At 35.2% G+C, this 20,460-nt stretch overlaps 1 protein-coding gene across 4 annotated transcripts in view; it reads left to right on the plus strand.

Moving 5' to 3' along the window:
• Positions 1–20,460, plus strand: part of Dock4 (dedicator of cytokinesis 4) — a 431,845-nt gene that overhangs the window by 189,557 nt on the left and 221,828 nt on the right. For all 4 annotated transcript variants that reach the window (XM_069996180.1, XM_069996183.1, XM_069996182.1 and 1 more), the window contains exons 2-6: positions 2,323–2,406; positions 4,530–4,570; positions 6,510–6,565; positions 10,981–11,077; positions 17,438–17,586. In XM_069996180.1, the coding sequence (XP_069852281.1) occupies positions 2,323–2,406; positions 4,530–4,570; positions 6,510–6,565; positions 10,981–11,077; positions 17,438–17,586 (427 nt within the window). The remainder of the gene's footprint in view (positions 1–2,322; positions 2,407–4,529; positions 4,571–6,509; positions 6,566–10,980; positions 11,078–17,437; positions 17,587–20,460) is intronic.

A 20,460-nucleotide genomic window follows, 5' to 3' on the forward strand; every position in this document is an offset into this window, starting at 1 on the left:
CCTCTGTATTGTATATAAGTTAATTTGAATTAGGGAAGGGAAGAGTAACAACAAAATGGTGAGACAAAGGACAAAGGGAGAATCAATGTAACAGCGAAACTCACAAGATTAGGTGTTGGAAATGAACTTTACAGCTTTACAACTAGGGGGAGGGAAAGTAGGAGAAAAATGAGGGAGAGGGTAACAAGTTTGACAAGAAATGTACTCACTACTTTACATATGTAACTATAACTCCTCTGTACATCATCTTGACAATAAAACTGTTGTTTTTTTTTTAAATGCTGCTTCTAGGAAGTGGCACTGTGGCTCAAGTGGTAGAGTGCTCACCTTGAGCTGAAGAGCTGAGGGACAGCGCCCAGCCCCGACAACAAGCCCCACAACCGACAAAAATTTTAAAAAATGCTAGTTCTAATAGTGTATCAGATAGGTAAACCAAGCTTAATGCAAAGAGTTGTATTCTTTTATAATATAAATTTTATATATTATATTTTATTAGACATATTATACATATATGTATTATAAATACACATTATATGTATCTATGTATATGTATATATACATATAATGTATATATACATATATACATATAATGTATATATACATATATACATATAATGTATATATACATATATACATATAATGTATATGTACATATATACATTATACATAATGTACATACACATATTCATTTTATTAGACATAGTATACATATTATACATATATGTTTATATATTTTATATATAAAGACAATGCATCTTGTTCAATGTCATCCCTATCAGCATTCTTCCCCATTCCTCTCAACCTGTCCCTTTCCTCAATTTTCTTAATTTTGTAGGATATGCTTTGAATTTTATGACTGCAGGGTCCCACCTTTCATTCTGCATTTTTCTACCCCCTTATCCTTGGCCCTACATCCCTAGCCATTTCCTGGTGTGTGGGTTTTTTTTTTTTGTTTTTGTTTTTTGTTTTTTGTTTTTGTGGACTGTGAGTTTTTCTATGCCATTATACTTAAGTCTACCATATTTCAGTTGATACATTTGTGTTTACTTGAATACCACCCCCCAAATATTGACTTATATATTTGTAAATTAATTCTAGCTTTCTTGTATGAGAGAGAACATGCATTCTTTGTCTTCCTGGAATACTTAATATGATTTTTTCCAAATCCTTCCATTTCTCTGCAGATGATGCAATATAATTCTTTTCTAATGGATGACTAACATTGTATTGTGTATATCTAAAACATTTTCTTGATCCATTTGTCTATTGAAGGGCATATGGGCTAATTCCATACCTTGGCTCTGATGAATAGTGCTATAATACATATGATTATGCTGATGTCTTTACTGAATCCTAGTGTAATGTTTTGAATAAATTTCCCATGAGTGGAATTGCTAGATCATCGGCTAGTTCTATGCTTTGCTTTTTGAGGGACCTCCATACTTCCTAGAGAGGTTGAAAAAGTACATATCCACCAACACTGTATCAGAGTTCCTTTTTGCCCATATCTATGCCAGCATTTGTTATTGTTAGTGATCTTAATAATGGCTATTCTAAGTAGGGTGAGATGGAATCTTAGTGTTGTTTTGATTTTTATTTCTCTTAATGCCAGATATATTGAGCATTTCTTCATGTGTTTGTTAGCCATTTTTACTTCTGAAAATTCCCTATTTAGCTCGTTTTTCTCATTATTAATTGGGCTGTCGATTCTTTAAAGGTTTATTTTTTTTTAGCTCTCTGTATATTATGACCTTTTGGTCATTGTCTGATACATAGCTGGCAAAAATCTTCTAAGACAAGCTGGGCGCCAGTGGCTCACACCTGTAATCCTAGCTACTTAGAAGGCTGAGATCTGAGTATTCCTGTTCCAAGCCAGCTCAGGCAGGAAAGTCCGTGAGACTTATTTCAATAAACTATTCAGAAAGCGGAAGTGGCACTGTGGCTCAAGTGTTAGAGAACTTGCCTTGAGCATGGGAGGCACAGAATTATATAACAGTACATGAGTCATACAATCCCTCATGGACTGCTTCAATCACCACCTTTATTTTTGTTACTGGATTATAGTCTTGATCTGTACTTATAGAAAATTCCATACCTTTAAAATGCATATTTATAATGTTTATTTCAGCCAGGATTTGGCTAAGTGTATAAATTATAATTTTATTTATAAGTATATAAAAGTAAAATGATAGCAGGTTTTCCCTTTAAGAATGTATTTCCTGTTCATGTTCATTTTTCTTAGTTAATGACATTTAATTATAAGCAATAAAGTGGCTATAGCTGACATGATTGCCTTCATATATTCTACATTATTTCTTACAGTTATTGCCAGTTTTCGCGGAACTGTCCCATATGGCCTGTCACTGGAAATTGGAGATACAGTTCAAATCCTGGAGAAGTGTGATGGTGAGTAATCTAGTATTGATTTCTTGAGGTTATGTGAATAAACTTAACATGAGACATTTTACAAAGTTTACAAATTCTGTCCTTCTCTCCATTAATTTCTGAACTTTCCCAGTATTCACAGCAAACCATTGTTTGGCTAAACATCTTTCATTCTTTCTTTTTTATTTCTCTTTCTTTTCCTTCCTTGCTTCCTTGCTTCCTTGCTTTCCTTTCTTTTGTTGGTGGGGCTTGAAGTCTGGGTCTGGGCGCTGTCCCTCAGATCTTCAACTCAAGGCTAGCACTCTACCACTTGAGCCACAGCACCACTTCCATTTATGTGGTACTGAGGAATCAAACCCAGGGCCTCATGCATGCGAGGCAGGCACTCTACCACTGAGCTACCTTACCAGCCCATAAACATGTTCCTTTCACATACAGTATTGGCTTATGGAAAAGCAACATGTGGTTTTTTTAAGCTAACATTTTTCTAGTAGTATTTCCTCACTGTCACCATAAGACAATTTGGACACCAATTGAAGATAATGTATTTGTGAGAGTTCATGACTTTTTGCCAAACTAGAAGACTTTTCTTATATTCTCAAACATCCATCAGATGCTAGACATAGGAAAAATCAGAGATCCAGCTCAGACTTTTGTGCGTGAAATTGGCCAACCCCATATCTCAAGGAGGGTTCTTTGCTTAAACCAGTTCCTCCCCTAGTCTGAGAAAAAAAATAATTTGCACTAAAATAATTCAATGAATATGTAATGTTAGTAGAAACTATTATGTGAACCTGTGTGATTATCACTGACTTATGTATCAAGTAATTCATTAATGATACTAAAGATATTCTCAGATGTTTTCATTTCTCTGCTGTGAAACATACTTAGATTCTAGCAAAGAGATCCCAAATGAAATGACCACCTTTATTTTCTGTTAACAAATAACCATATTTTAGAGTGTAATGATTGCATCCAAAATTATCCATTTTCCTCCTAGAAGGCTTTCCTTACTAAGAATTTATACTGTGGTAATGTTTGTATTATAAATCCATACATTGAGTTATGTTTCCCTAAGAGAACTCCTTCCTTTAGGTAGTCTAGCATTAAGTGTTGGTAAGATGTGCATATTTATTCTATATACTGTCATTGAGATATCTAAAACTATAGTATGAGTTTCTATGTTGTTACCTGATGCATTTTGTTAATTGCTGCTTTGTATTCAGATAAATATAATATGTATTTTAAGCTTACATGTCAGAATGGACTGCACATCTAATGGGAAGTGTTTAATAATTGAAAATCTTTCTTATATGATGTGACATTTGTGCAGTTATCTAAAGATTTTGATTTGTGTTAGAATAAATATTTACAAATGGATACATTTCTTGGATATGTCCTTATAAGTATCTATTAAACCTTGAGATAGATTCTGATTTTCAATTAAGTTTGCTTTCTTCAGGCTGATATAAAAACTGTTTGAGGTTCTGTTTTTTAGGATTGTATGTCCTTTTAAGAAAAGTATTATGAGGAATGAAAACTCAAAATCAAAGTTCAAATATTTGGCTTGAAAAATCCAATTAATCAGAATTGCAATTTGACAAAACATTTATTTCATAGCAATGTAATTTCTCACCAATAAGAAATGTGGTGTCTACAGTTTTAAAAATATAATCTAAGTATCATATTTTAAATGGGACCATGTATTAATAATTATAGTACTATAAAATCAATTCAGAGTTGTTCTTAGCTAACTAGTAGGCATTCTCAAAAATAAATCTTATGATGGGCTCAGGTGATCAGACTTAGTGCAGATGAAGGTGCACTAGATAATTTTGTTAGTAACAGCGCCTGACTTACTCTTCTTATGATATAAGATTGGTTCTCATTCAAAGTAGTGGGCTTAAGAATGTTAAATTCACTCCATGACTACTGGTTAGATATTATTAGGTAGTAAAGTCTGTGCTTTCTACTTAGAAAAAATTGGGAATACATTAAATCTTTTAACCTGATTCCAACAGCTGCCAAATTTATTCATAGAATATTTACATATAGGGTAAAATTCCATCAGCAAAGAACTGATTAATTTATTTTTAGTGTTTACAAAATTTTATTAAATTATGGTCATGCTTATTTCTTTACAGGCTGGTACAGAGGATTTGCCTTAAAAAACCCCAATGTCAAGGTAAAAACAACTATTTCTAACAGTAATTAAAGGATTTTACTAAAAGATCAATATTTAAATTGAATTACTATACAATTAAAATTACAGTTGGGACTCATTTGATATGAAAAATGATAATACAAATTTTCATAATTTTGGAAATTCCTTTGAACTTGGATTATACTTAAGATATGCTCCTCAAATGATCATCTTTTTATAGCTCTTGAAAATTGTGCTAAGACTTTAATAAGCTCATTATATATAAACAAAATCTTTTTGAAGTGCTAGTTTCATAGAGAACTAAATTAAAATTCAGACAAGGGAAATATATATTCCAAAAGAAATGCTGCATAGAGGTGTTTAATTTTCATTTTTTTGTGTTATCATTTGTAAAATATGAAATGAGTTTTTTGTACTGGCACATTGCCAGTTCAAAAACTGAGAAAACCGGATTATAAAATTGCTTATCTGTCTTACTATTCCAGACAGATACTAAGATTCATTATCCTTTCTGTATTTATACAATCCCTCCAGAGTTACAGTAAGAAGTAATATGGCTTTTGTTTTATCATTCATTGAGACAGTTTGTGATCTTGACACTAATCCTACCTTGTTCTCATCTTCCCAGCTTTCATCCATCCTTTCCACAATCTCTAGTAACTGACATAAGTTTTTATTTTATCTTTACTTAAATTATAGATAACAAATTATGTCGTTTCTCATTCTGAAATACAATGAAGATATATAAACTTTTGCATAGCTTTTTGCTTAAATAGAGCATTTGCTGGATCATCTAAATGTGTTTAATTACTTCATTTCATTACTTTAGATCAGTCTAAAGCCTGAGGGGCAAAAGAGTATATAAATTTAAATTTTAATACATTATTCCTCATTTAAAGTTTTTTTGGACATCTACAAGGCACATGCACATATAACTTTAGTATTTCATTATTCATCTAGGGCATGTTTGGGAAAATTATTGTGATATCTCCATTATTTTAGTCATATCTAGCAAACCTTCAATAGTAATTTATTAATTATAATTATAGTATTTGTTAAACTTATTTTACTAAGGTTAAGTTAAATTTTGCAGAAGAAATAATGTTTTAAAAGGTCTATTTACCTAACCCCTTCTGTTGAGTATAAAGAATTTGCTTTTTAAATTTTATTTTATACACAGTTCCACAGTGGTGATAACATACATACAAATAACATTTGTTTTCATAAATATTTAATGGAGTTTGTCATTTGATACTACATCAGAAATTCTTCAGAAGATATGGGCATTTAATGGATGATAAATTGGTTGTTCATTTTTTTTTGTTGTTCTTTCTTCGATTTCCCATTTTGAACAAAGGAACAATTTCCTTGCAGTTTCCTTACATGAAAAGGTTTAAGCTTGCATGGCTTCTTTTGTTTAGTTTTTCTTCCATCAGAATGGCAGTCTGGTGATTAATTGCTGCTGTTTTGTCATCAAAGATCTTCCCAGAATGTATCATACAGATATTGTCTCCAAATTAGCAAAAGGTTTTTAATGTATATTTTAAAATGGAATCATGAGTGTTTGAAGGAGAAGAAAATGAATAAAAACAACCAAAAGAGAAACCAAGGAAACATATTATAGCTACAATATATTTAAAAAATCTTACTATGATGTAATTTTTATGTAGAATGCAGATTTTTATTTTCTGATTTATTAAGAACATATTTGTTGAGTGAGATTTAAATTTTTCAGTTATACTTACTTTGGATAATCTCTAGATTTGTGAAGAATTTCATAGTAGAAAACAAAGGATGAATCTAAGACACAATAAATTTTAATCTGTAGAAAGTGGAGATGTTTTCCACTGTTTCTTTTTTTGTGTATGAACTGTGTGTTACACACACTATTTATAAGCCCACCTGCCTTAAGACACAGTTAGAACATAATCTTTGTGTTTTTTTTCTTTTTTCTTTCCAGGGTATATTTCCTTCCAGCTATGTTCACTTGAAAAATGCCTGTGTGAAGAATAAAGGGTAAGAAATGAGTTTTATTAATAGTTGGAGGATTTTTAACAGAACCATTACTTATTTTGGAATTTGAAAAGCTTAGTAATTGTGTTGAAAAATGAACTGTAGAAGATAATATAGTTGGGAGGGAATTAAGAAGCTGTCTGTGTGTTCTGAACTGCTGCAGAATATAAACCATTACTGTCTCTCATTATCTACACATCATAGAACTAGCTTAATCTGAAACAGAAAAAGTTGGTTCTTTTTGAACTCCTGCCCTTCAGAGAAGCATACCAGGCAGACTCATAAGATGCTGCGGTGGTTTTTTTTTTTTGTGGGGGGGGGGGCAGTGTTTGTTTGTTTGCTAGTCCTGGGGCTTGAACTCAGGGCCTGGGTGCTGTCCATGAGCCTCTTCGTGTTCAAGGTTAGCACTCTACCACTTGAACCACAGTTCTACTTCCAGCTTTTTTGAAGTGTTTTATTGGAGATAAGAGTCTCACGGACTTTCTTGCCTTGGCAAGATCTCAGATCTCAGCTTCCTTGAGTGGTAGGAGGCCAGGCCTGAGCCATCAGCACCAAAACCCAGAAATTTCCTCAATTCCCACTGATTTTAAGCCAAGTTTGTCTTCTTTAAGTGAGCAGAATACCATGTCCTCCTATGACCATTTTAGAAGTCATAATTCTGCCTTAGAGAATATCATATCTGTGCTATGTAGTTGAATTTAGCTGGCTGATCACGTAGGATTTCCAGTCCATTGGCCAAAGGGTTGGAAGCCGCTGTCAAGATAATACCCTTCAAGTAAAATATTGCAAGATAAAACAAAAGAACATTCTTATTGATACACTTAACATAAGCTGACAGATATTATAATGTCATAAAAACTCTTAGCCAGGCACTGGTGGCTCATGCCTGTAATCCTAGCTACTGAGGAGGCTGAGATCTGAGGATTGCAGTTCAAAGCCAGCCTGGGCAGAAAACTCTATAAGACTCTTATCTTCAATAAACCACTAGAAAACCAAAAGTGGAGCTGTAGCTCAAGTGGTAGAGTGCTCGCCTTGAGCTGAAGAGCACAGGGACAGCGCCCAAGGCCAGAGTTCAAGTCCCACGACTGACAGAAAAATAGATAGATAGATAGATGATAGATAGATAGATAGATAGATAGGTAGGTAGGTAGGTAGGTAGGTAGGTAGGTAGGTAGATAGATAGATAGATAGATAGATAGATAGATAGATAGATAGATAGATAGATAGACAGACAGATAGACAGACAGATAGATAGATAGATAGATCTCTTACTGGATGATTGTGTAACATTCATTTTATGGCTAAAAAATACACAGTCAGCCACATAGAAACCATACTTTTCCTCAAAAACAATAAAAAGTAATTTTTTATTTGAACTCTGAAAGTATAACAATATCTACAAATTGGAGTTTTACCAAAAATGTTTAAAGGATGCTTTCAAATATAATTCTTACATGTGTATTAAATTTTAGTTGAGCAAAAAAACTTCTGCACTTGGATGAGAGTCTGTTGTGTGATTCATTTTATGAATGGAAGTTAAAATTATACATCACTTACACTATCTTAAATGTGTCATTTATTTAGACAATATTAGTAATAGTAGTAGTGATTTTTAAATAGTTGACTAAGTATAATTCTGTTACCTATATTTACCATAGCTTCTAGTTTTAATAAATGTTGTCCTTCAGAAATGCAGTGCAGCTGTTGGCCATCAGAAGTGTAAGTAGAGTGTTGATTTTTTTTTTTTTAAGTTATCCCAGGGTAGTTGTAGCACCACCCAAGCCCCCTCTATTAAGTCAGAAACATTTCTGATCTTTCTGTTCTAGAAGTCTGAATTTGGCAATGTGAAAACTCCAGGGACTACCAAATAGTGGTCACCTGGGCAAGCCCTATAACTTCTCCTTTAAGTTCAACCCTTGCCTACTTCAAGTCTGTGAAATGTGCCACCCAACTACCCATTGTACACCCTAGCAGAGAATAGAGAGATGCTTATACCAGCAAAGATAGTGTTAGGTATAATTCTATATAGTTGAAGTCTACTCCTCAAAGTGAAGCAGAATGGGATATAATGTTAAACTAGTTGCTTCTGGTTTTGGTTTTGATTTTACTTTAATGTTGTTTTATTTATGTTTTTCTAATTTATTTTATGGACAAAGTACTGATATGTACCTTGTCCCCTTCCATATGTCACAAGACAGTTTAAATGTTTGTAAAGAGATCTCAAAATCTGGTTACCTATATTTAAGATTTGCTCGTGGGCTCTCTGCCTACATAATGGGCATTGTGCAGCAGAAGTGCTCAACTACAGAACAAACTTTTGTTGTAATGGGTTCAGATCCATCATTCTAGGGTTGTTATTGGAAGAGAACTTTGCTCTGAGAACATTTCAGGACATGTATTGCCAGGTGATTGTTTTCCCAGAGAGATGATTCTGATTTTTTATTATGGGACCTGTCTTAACAGGACTTGCAACCTGATATCCCAGTAGGATGAAATTCCTTTAGTCTATCCTAGAATAACTGATCAAAATAGAATTTTAGGGAAGCCACTTATAAGAGACTATTTGAACATTGATGTTAGTGTTTGTATAGTAAGTAATAACTGACTAGCCTAAAATGACAGTTTTGTACTTCCCACATTTTGGACAACCCTTGTATAAACATATTGAATTATTTTATGGTCTTTCCTGGGTCTTTAAAGTAAGGTAAGACTGCTGGTATACTTAAATTACCATCTTCAAACCTTGAAGCCACTTATATATTATTTAATTTTTGGTGAGGTCACATCACTTTCTAAATAAGATAACTGGTTTTCCTAGAAATTCATTGTTCTCTCCTTGGCCTTGTATAGGATCATTTAAAAAATTTCCATGGCAAATATTCATCATTTAAATTGCAACAGCACTATTAGAATAACTGGGATGGTAGAGTACCTCTTTTATCAAGCACAGCAGCCCTGAGTTCAAACTTACTATGTGCAAAAAGAAAAAGAACAGTTAATAGCAATAGTTACTTCAGAAACAAAATAAGTGTGATATCAGTGGAAAATGTCATATGTACACTCATGAAAAGGTTCAATAGCTGTCACAGTTCAAATATTACTGTTGACTTTTTCTCCTAGGTGTAATCTTAGTTTTACATTTTTCTGCTGTGTTTAAGCTCTAGAAAGAAAGGGGGAAATATTCACAGGATGGCATTTTTAAAGTAGTTTGAAATGAGATAGACTTCCATTGGGGAAGGAACCAAGGCAAGATTTTCATTTCCATCCTTCCCTTAAGAAGATTTTCCAAAAGACAATTATACGCACTTTAGACATAACATCAAAAAGGAACTACAGAGCAGTTATTAGCCTCATGCTAAGAAGTAATTTCCCTTGATCACTGGAGACAACGTGGTTCAGTGTCTAATAGGCTGTTACCTTTTACATATTAGATGATGTCCTTGAGAAAATATATTAAAATAGAGAAAACAATCACCATCAAAACAGCTAGTAGCATTCATTAGAAATAAATTCATGATAATAGCCATGTAACCACTTCCTTCTTCACAAAGAGTGGGAAGGTGGCAGTAAGGATTTGGAAAAAAAAAACATAGTGAAGATGAGGCAAAGGAGAATAATTACATGCCAATACATAAAATGGCAAATTAAAGTGTCCTTCCCACCCCCGTCTTTTTATGTTTCTTTTAAATGAAGATATATATATATATATATATATATATATATATATATATATATTCTCTAAGTACAATTTCTGGCTTTGAGAAAAGAAATGGTAATGCTGTATTATCCTAATCACAGGGAAAAAGGTTTTGAAATGAATATTTGATGTCTTAAGCGTCTACATACTATGCAGCATGATAACATTGCTAATAGTAGTAATTATTTTTCTTTTCACTGTTCTAAATAATAAAAATGAAAGGTTACTGAGTGGAAGTACTCAGTGTGTCGGTGTTTTGCTTTTTCTAACACTGATTTAGTTGTATGTTCACAACCATTACATCCTTTTACTCCTTTGAATCCTGTGTTCATAGCACTTAGAAGGCAAAAGTCAAGTCATAGTTTATGTAGCCTGATGACCACATGCTACAGATGAAAACTTTTGGATGAAGAAAGTTAAGAGTTTATCTTGGAGTCAAACTGTCATCATTAGAGTGGAACTCCCTTGTAGTTCTATCTCTACTGCACTGCTCACACTTAATCTGGTCCTGTGCATTGTACTGCCATCACCTATAGCATTTGTCACATTCACTGGTAGTCAGATCCTGGTTACTACCTGCAGGACCCACAATAACTGGATATCTTTCTTTCCTAGTATAGACCCACAATAACTGAATATCTTTCTTTCCTAGTATATCTTTTAGAGCTCTTGAATTGTTTATGGTAATTAGATATGTACATTTTCTTTTTTAATTTCACAGACAATTTGAAATGGTTATTCCCACTGAAGACTCTGTTATCACAGAAATGACATCAACATTAAGAGACTGGGGAACCATGTGGAAACAACTTTATGTGGTAAGTAGCTTTTAATGGCATGATTTTCTGGCTAGAGAATTGGCGTAAGAAATAGCTGTGGAGTTACTGCTTCATTTTTTGGTAATACTGACTTTCAAACTCAAGCCTTTATGCGTGCTAGGATGATGCTCTTACTATTTGAGCCAGGTTCCCAGCCCAAGAAATATGCAGAACAGGAGTCAACAGAAATTAATATTTGAGCTCCTGTAAGGCACTGGAACTCCTTGGGGAATCAAGGATATGGATCCTAACAAGACAGAGTTTTATGGTAATCTCTACATCCACTAAGTGTGGGTTTCAAACATTGTTTTTCAATACCGCAGGAATACAAAATATTTTTTTCTGATACCTAACCAAACAAAACTCTTTAATGTGGATCTAGTGTTGGACTTTGGAATATTTTAATTTTCAAGGACAAATAAACTTTTTTTTTCTTTCTCCTTTCTCCTCCTGGTAGTTATTGGGGTGTTAAATCAGTGCCTCAAACTTACTAGGCCCACATTCTACCACTTGAGTCACATCCCAGACTTTTTCACTTTTGTTAATTTTTTTGAATAGGGTCTCAATTTTTATAGGGCTTTTCTGGACTATTCCTTTCCTATTGGCTCCCATCTTGCTGAATGTTTAAGTGGGTTTGCCTCAAACTTTGATCCTTCTGATTTTAGTCTTCTAAATAGCTAAGATTACAGGTGTGAACTATCATGTAATATAATTTTAATGTTAATGGTGGCATTATTTTGTAGTATTTTAATTCTGTAGATAATTCAAGTAAATGACAACTTCATTGCCAGAAACAGTGAGAATATTAAGTAAACTAAACAAAGAAAATGTTTTGAAAAAAGATTTTGGAGGTATCTTTGTGTGTGTACTTATTCATTAATTATAATTTATGACTTTACTGAGTATAAATAATATGATTATTTACTTATAATAACATGACTTTTTTGAACATTAACACAAATCCTACAGAAGTACACTATATACTTCATCTCCTTATAGCCACTCAATGAAATTGCAGAATAATATATTTAAGTACACTGTATTTTCATATATATATATATATATGTATGTATATATAAATGAAGATTCATTTATAACTCACACACAGTAAGAGGAAACAGCAAAAATGAAATAGAACAATTATACCAAGGGAATAAATTATTTAAAGCCTATGAATTGTTTATTTATAGAATTTTTTTCATTTCATGTTTTTAGACCTCTCAGTTGACTGGAAAAATGAAATCTTAGGAAAGAAAACCTCAGAAAATGGAGAAAGACTACTGTATTGAGATAGTGGTCAAGTGGGGATTCTGGTTTAAATCTTCTGTTCTCCCTCCCAACCTCTATGTACATAAAAGTTGATTAGTAATGATGTTTTTGAGAAAGATAAATGTGATTCCTTCTTTTATTTTCAAAGAAATTTATAGAACAACTTAATCACTTGAAGGAGTATGTTCAAATTACAAAGATGTGTTTATCCTGACAAATTTGAAGAAGGCTTCCAAAGAAAAAAATCCCAAGTTGCTGAGGCATGTTGGCATAGGATGACAGTTTATATTATCTGTTACATCTTAAGTGCGATAGAAGATTTCATTTGGAAGTCCCTCATGCAAATCCTTTGGTGTTGGTGTGCTCTGTCTATATCCTTTTGGAGCTGGTCCCTTGAGGACTCACAGGGGAATCCAGAAGACAATCTTAGACTTTCCATGAATTGCTCATCAAAGAGAAAGTGAACACCCAAGTCTAGATTACTGACCTACAGAACTTTATGCTGTGCTATTGCCATGGAAATGTGTATCTCTCTTTTAAATATTTTTAAAAAATTGTATCAGAATGAATATAAAGCCAGGCGCTGGTGGTCTTCGTAGCTACTCAGGAGGCTGAGACCTGAGGCTCGTAGTTCAAAGTTAACCTGGGCAGGAAAGGCCATGAGACTCTTACCTCCAATTAACCACCACAAAACTGGAAGTGGTGTGGTGGCTCAAAGTGGTAGAGCACTAGCCTTGAGCGCAAAGCTCAGGGACCAACCCCAGGCCCTGAATTCAATCCCCATGACCAACCCCTCACCCCCCCCCCAAAGCCAAAAGAATATAAAACCCAAGTGTTAGTTAATATAAAGTAAAATTATATATGACATTAACATGAAAAAGGAAGCTATTGGAAATGTTTTGACCATTAGTCCCAAGGACCCAGCATAAAAGAGTTATAATGATAGAATGTTTTCCATTAGTTGAGCTGGAACAACTAAGCTTCTCCTTTAATGCAGCAACTAGTAAGGGAGTAAAGTTGAATTTCTTTTTGATTCTGTCTTATCTAACTATTTTTATCTGCTTTTCATGTTGGAAGCTTCTATTTTAGGGGACAGACTTGGTTAGATTGAAAATGGATGTATTTTACACTCTAGAAGTAATCTCTCCTCCTAGTGTCCTGAGTAATAGGAGATTGAGAGGGAGGGAGAGAGGGGGAGGAAATGAAGAAGGAGGGAAAGAGAATTACTTAACAGTCCCCCTGGATATTGAGATGGAATTCAGTTATAATGAGGCACAAATAACAAGTTGTAACCCAGAGATACCTGAGTTTGCTTGGGAATGAGGCTGACTTGGCCTTCTTGAATCTTTTGTTTTCTCTTTTCCTTCAGTACAAAAGTATTTTGTGCCAAATGTTTTGTTCAGGTTCACCACACTAGAGTGTATTTAAGGTATTGTCCATGTTCTCTTCTAACAGTTTGAAAGTACCTTGCTTCTACAATGAAAGATGTCTGATAAGGGTAATAATTCTTTATAAATTGTAGACAGTGTATGAAGTAATATATGTCAGACATTTAGCAAAAAAGTACATGGTAGATGCTGGAGAAATACTAGTTACTCTTTGAGATAACATTGGCAAGGGCCTAAGTAATTCTCTTTAAAATATCTCTTAAACTATCAAAAATATAGCCACAAAAAGCAGAGGAAGGATATAGTAGTAATCTTTTGCCATGTACTTTGGTTCAGGCCCTGAGCTGTTTTATATCTCTCTTCCCTGGGACTCTGCCAGGAAATTTTTATTCTCAAGTCTTATCAGAGATGATTTATCCAGAGTTCTACTCTGAGTGGTGAAGCTTGCCTCTAAATCTATGTTTGCTGCTGTTGAAAAACCTGTGTTGTTTTCATTTTAAGGCAAAACAAAACTTACTCATGCCCTAACAGGAAATTTACAATTAACTTTTTGCTACATTTCTGATATATGACAGGCACTTCTAGATGTTTTTTGGTTTTTTTTTGTTGTTTTGTTTTTTGTTTTTGTTTTGCCAGTCATGGGGCCTGAACTCTGGGCCTGGACCCTGTCCCTTAACTCTTCAGCTCGAGGCTAGTGCTCTACCACTTCAGCCACAGTACCACTTCTGGCTTTTTCTGCTTATGTGGTACTGAGAAATTGAACCCAGGGCTTCATGCACGCAAGGCAAGCATTCTACCACTGAGCCACCTTCCCAGCCCTCTAGATGTTGTTTTATTCCAAATGTTTAAAATTATGATGTTTTTAAATTTAGCACTAAATCAAAAGCTTTCTGAATATCCTCCATTACTATCTAATTTCTCAAATCTAATTTTCACAAACCATTGTTTTGTGACTAGAAGTCCAATCAGATTACCTGCAATCTTAAAATAGCAGAGTAAGTTTGATGGCCAAACTGTCGCGTACCAATAGTCCTTCTACTTCTGAATTTTGTCCCTTAAAAGAGGAAGCTGACCAACTAGTTTGCATTTTTCTAAAAGATCTTGCTTCCTTCCTTTCCATCTCTATAGTCTTTTACCACTAAGCATGACTCATAACGCAATCAAAACTGTCCCACTAAACAACTGCAGAATACTTCCTCTCAGGCAGGCATGTGTCCTTCTCTCTGAAGTAGTCAGTCAAAATGGTGTCACCTCTCTCCTTTGCCACATGAGATCTGATGTCTTTTTATAATTTCTATATAATTAGTAATCAGTGTTAGTAACCTCAAATGTTTCTTAGTCTTTGTTGCTTTAAAAAAATTCCTAACAGAAACTATCTCTTGAGTTCCACAAGAAACAGTACCTGTAAAGCAAGGTATTCCTCCATTCACTTTCCATGTTGGACGGGGCTAGAAAAGACAGTCACAGCCACTATGCTTGGCTGCTTACAGCCATGTGGAGGTCACAGGCACTGAGCAGTTAATTAGAGGAGTATTGTGTTACATTGCCTTGTAACTGCTTATATGGGAGTGTAGAACATGAGTAAATAGCAAGAAATAATAGACAGGCTCAATAAAGTGCTTTAGGAATCAAGAGGAGAACAAGATTATTTATGTCTCAGAGCATGAAGGACAGCATTCTCAAGAACGCTTCATGTACCTCTACCAAATTTGTCTGACCTGCACAATGATATGAAAAATTCTCAAGGCAATGGGGATTGGCAAGGCAGAAACACTCTTTTTTTTTTTTTGGTCGGTCGTGGGGCTTGAACTCTGAGCCTGGGCGCTGTCCCTCAGCTCTTCAGCTCAGGGCGAGCGCTCTACCACTTGAGCTACAGCGCCACTTCCGGTTTTCTGGTGGTTTATTGGAGATAGGAGTCTCACGGTCTCTCCTGCCCGGGCTGGCTTTGAACCGCGATCCTCAGATCTCAGCCTCCTGAGTAGCTAGGATTACAGGCGTGAGCCACCAGCGCCCGGCGAAACACTCATTTTTTAAAAATAAAAATTATGAGCCAGCTGCCAGTGGCTCACACCTGTAATCCTAGCTACTCTGGAGGCTGAGATCTGAGGATCACGGTTCAAAGCCAGCCAGGGCAGGAATGTCTGTGAGACTCTTATCTCCAATAAACCACCAGAAAACTGGAAGTGGTGTGTGGCTCAAGTGGTAGAATGCTTGTCATGAACCTAAGAGCTCAGGGCCAGCACCTAGGCCCAGAGTTCAAGATCAATGACCAACAAAAATAAATAAATACATATGAAACAATTCACTGTCTTTTCTCATCACACATAAAAGGTATTTGTTTGTTTGTTTCTCTTTAGCTTATAGCCCTAGTGTAGCTGTATGGTAGAATAGCCTTAGTCTTTTTGTGTCATAGTCTAATATTAATTTTTATAGAAAATAACGGCATAACATCTAGTGAAGAAAGGGCTAGGTACTTATATAAGATTTACCCTAGTGGCTTCAGCGTATGAGACACACTTTAGTTTCAGTAAAACAAAAACAAAAACAATAGTATTTGGGTGTTGGAGGTTGGGCTCAGTTGGTTGCTACCCAGTGAGCAAAGTATCAGGTTCCAAATTCAACTTCTGGTCCAGGCCAAAAAAAAAAAAAAAGTACCAAAAAAAAGTCAAAGAATACACAGTATTTATGATGGAGTTCATTAGACACCAACCTAAATTACAACAGTACTATACAGCTAAGGTGTGATATTCTGGGATTTTAATTATAATGGCTCCTTCATCCTCATAGTGCTGTGATACCCATTTTTCAGAGGAGAAAAGCAGAAGGAGTTTAACAGAGTGACAAGTAATTTAGCCAGAAATGAAAAAATTGGAATTTAAGTCAAGGTCTTTGGGCTGAAAGTTGTTGCTATCTTCAGATTTGTTATCACTGATCCATAAAACAACCTTGCAGGGTGCACAGAAGACAAAAGTCACATTCAAAGTTCATGAAATAAGTAAGTGGCACATTTACGCCTTATTTGCACTAAGCCAATAAGTGTAATGAATTTTATAAGAGATCATCTTGAATCTGTGTAGTTGTTTAAAAAATAAGAAAGAAAAAATAAGAAAGCACCATTTTTTCCCAAAGGTATCAATATTGAGTAGATAATGGCAATTTAAATGACTTGCCCTTCTATCATTTAATCAATCTGAGAGCCTCTGTGCCCGTCTTCTGAGGGGAGATCTAAATGAACAGCAAGGCCATCATACAAGAAATACTTAGACATTTTCCATGTCCTTGACTTTAGCTGCATGTTGCTGTGATTCAGAAAAGTAAAAACAGAAAGTGTGTGAAAATCACCAGGTAAGATCTCAGACAGAATGGAAGTTAGTCCGAGCTTTGAGGGATAGGAGAAATTGGATAGAGCTAAAGAAAGGAGCTTGAAGTGGAAATCTAGGTAATGTATATCAAGCACAGAGATTGGACTAATCCTGGATATGGAAGTGAAGTAAGAAGCAGGAACCGAGTGTCTGTGCTGGAATTTTAGACCGGAGAGGTACATTGTGAACCTGGAGGAGGAAAAGAGGGAAGACACCAAAAAGCTGTTACCAAGCAGCAAATGCATCCAGGGTCTCCAGGATTTTCCCCCTTTATTTTACTCTTTGGTTCCACAACTCAGCATGAAGACTGACTACCAGATGTTCATGTGTTCATTTCTTAGAGAAACGAAGGTGATCTCTTCCACCGGCTGTGGCATATAATGAATGAAATCCTGGATCTGCGGCGGCAGGTGCTTGTTGGCCATCTCACCCACGACCGGATGAAGGATGTGAAGCGCCATATTACTGCCCGCCTTGACTGGGGGAATGAGTGAGTACAGACTTTTACATGGTGCTCTCTAGTGGGGGAAAACAACAGTGCTGACACAGATTTTAGCCAGCATGTAGTATACCAATCACACAGGGTTTTCCATTCTTCCCTTTTCAGGAGCTTTGTGTGAACTGTCACTGTTGCGAGTCAAGATATATACCATCTAAGTCTGGTGTGGGCACTGAGACACTGCTGTCTAGTGTCTGTGTGGTATGGTACTCACAGAGAATGGAATGTTCATTGGGATTACCTCCATATGGTTGTGGCTGAAATGGGCCTGACTTAGGCCTAATGTCTGGCATAAGCTTATATATATGCTTTTAATATCTACCTCCTCTATGTCATGGTGAAGGTCACCAGTGTAATGCAGAGGGAGAAAGTGCTACAAAGTCTTTATGACTCAGGCAGCACTGGGACCTTTTAATCATTACTGTGATGGGTCCACTGCAAGCTATGTAGAAGAGATCCATCCCAGCCACTTAGAGGAGCTACTTTGGGAACTCAATAAACATTGTTCTTCAGGGAGATTTGCTTTTAAATAAACGTTATTAAAAATAACAGCCAGCACTTAAGTAGTAAATCTAATCACTGAAAACTAAGACCAAAGCTAAAATACTAATTGAATATTAATGTAGGAGTAAGAAATGAAAATGCGCCAACTTTGCATACAATCTTTGCGTACAATCTTAGGGTTACATAAAACCCAAGTTTAAGGCTGGGAAACATTCCTTAGTATCCCCCAAATCCATATTTACTATTTGACTTTCAAAGTATCTTAGAGCAAGGGAGAGGGGGGAGCGTAAGGGTCTCAGTCAGAAAAGGAGAAAATAGCAGGAAGTGAACCATAGATCAACTGGCATCTGACTGAAGATGAAAAAAATCCCCAATATTTAAAGGTCGAATTCTGCTTCCTGTAGCTATACCAAGTCACTTTATCAGAAGGCAGGTTTGAGACTTGCCAGAGTGTTAAATACTGTAGGTATGAAAACATGGATCTACTAACATACTTTAAATTTCCCTCTTGCCTAAAGTACTTTGATATCTTCTTGAACCCCCTAATTTTTTTTTAACTTTTTCTAGACAATGAATAGGTTTACTTATTTCTAGATGATTCTTTGTGTGAGCAATAAAGCAAGCGCAGATGTGGAGTGTAAGCTAAAGCATTTCATTAAGACTGCTATTTTTTCTAAAGACCAAAAAAAAAAATCTTGAGACCTTCATTGAACTGAAAATGCATTGTCTTTTTTGCTTATTCTCCATTTCAATGTTATATTCATAACAGTAGTAGTAAATAAAGCATGAACTTATTTTCCCTTCCATTTTAATATTTGCATAAATTCAAAGGACATCATGGAACTCTATGAGTAACAGAAATGTTTACAGTTAGTTTAGTTGTGCTGAGGTTCTCAGCTGAGAAGACCTCTTTTGCAGAGTTCAGAATGGGATAATGAAGGTTTCAGGAATGCTGTCAAAAAGAGTGAACTGAATTCAGGGCCCGCTCCAAGATAATGTGATTGAAAACACATAGTGTCTCCTGGCAGATTAGACTTGCAACCATTGGGTTAGACTTTTCTTGTTATGTGTGATATAGTCACCATGGGAGAGGTTAACTCTTTGGGATACTGGAGCATGTCCCTGGGCTGCCTAGCTGTTGCATGACTTTAGGTGTTTCATGACTCCATTTTTTACTTATATGACATCTCACTTGTACTTTGATCAGTTCTATGGCTAATTTATGGTAAGTTGGCAAAACATTGATATGAGAAAATCAGCGGTATAGTTTGAAATCAACCCCAAATTTATGAATTTTTCTGAACCTTTTTTGTTTTCCTTGAACTTCATTGAACAATTATTTTAAAATAACTTACAGAATAGAGATTACATACCTATTTCTTTAAGAATAAATTTATTTCCTTATTGATTTGTGCTAAGTGAAAAGCCAACAAAGATAATTTCTTTGGCTATTAGATTAAATCACATTACACGGCAAAATTATTTGTCAGAACATAAATCTTTGGATGAATAGGAATTAGGTGTGATCAGTCTCAAGTTGTATATCAGACTGTTAAAGAGAATTCCTCAGGATGTGGGAAGCATGGAGAAGGAGGAGATAACCTATCTTGTTGCTAATGAAGTCAGCAAAAGAAGCCTTCTCACTTGAGATCCTTAAGTAGAATTAAAGCAGTGGTGCCTATTGCTTTTGCCTATATAGTCTTACAATTTTGTTTGAATTTCTGCTGAGATCATATGGGAGGGAGGCAGAATCAGTCCGACCTTTCTTTCTGATTTCAGAATAGTTTAGTCATTTAATGCTCACTTTTTCCTTCCAGCTCCTGTCTTCACATATCCTGTGTGGTGGTTTTCCTTTTTTTTCTCTCCTTGCCTTGTCTTATTTCTTCATATTTTTTGTACTGCACTGCTCCAGTTATATTCTGTCTACTAAGAAACCACAAACCATGTCTGGTTTATCCTAAGCTTATACTATAAGGCATTAACAAAAATCAAATAGAAACAGATTTTCTTACTCAACTGGGACTCCAGTATCCATGGAAAACCTGAAAAACTGCAGGCCTATGGAAAAAAAAAAACTGCACAGTGCTAGATCTCAGGATCTAGCAGGATGGTTCTGGAGTTCATATATTTTCTAGAATCGCTGCTATTTATCTTTACCCATGCTGCAATGATCTTGCTCACCTGCCCTTCACATGTTTTTTTTTTTTTTCCAAGCTCAAATTCACAAAGAATGGATCCAATTAGCAGTTAATACCTATTAGTCCTTTGTGAGCTAAACATTGTAATTGCCAGGTGCTTATAAACTGCTGGCTGGTCGTGGCTAGTCTGTGGATAACTTGTTGTAGGTCAGGTGCCATCAAG

Source organism: Dipodomys merriami, unplaced genomic scaffold (assembly GCF_024711535.1).
Source record: "Dipodomys merriami isolate MVZ:Mamm:240054 unplaced genomic scaffold, mDipMer1.0.p SCAF_5, whole genome shotgun sequence".
Lineage (NCBI taxonomy): Eukaryota > Metazoa > Chordata > Mammalia > Rodentia > Heteromyidae > Dipodomys > Dipodomys merriami.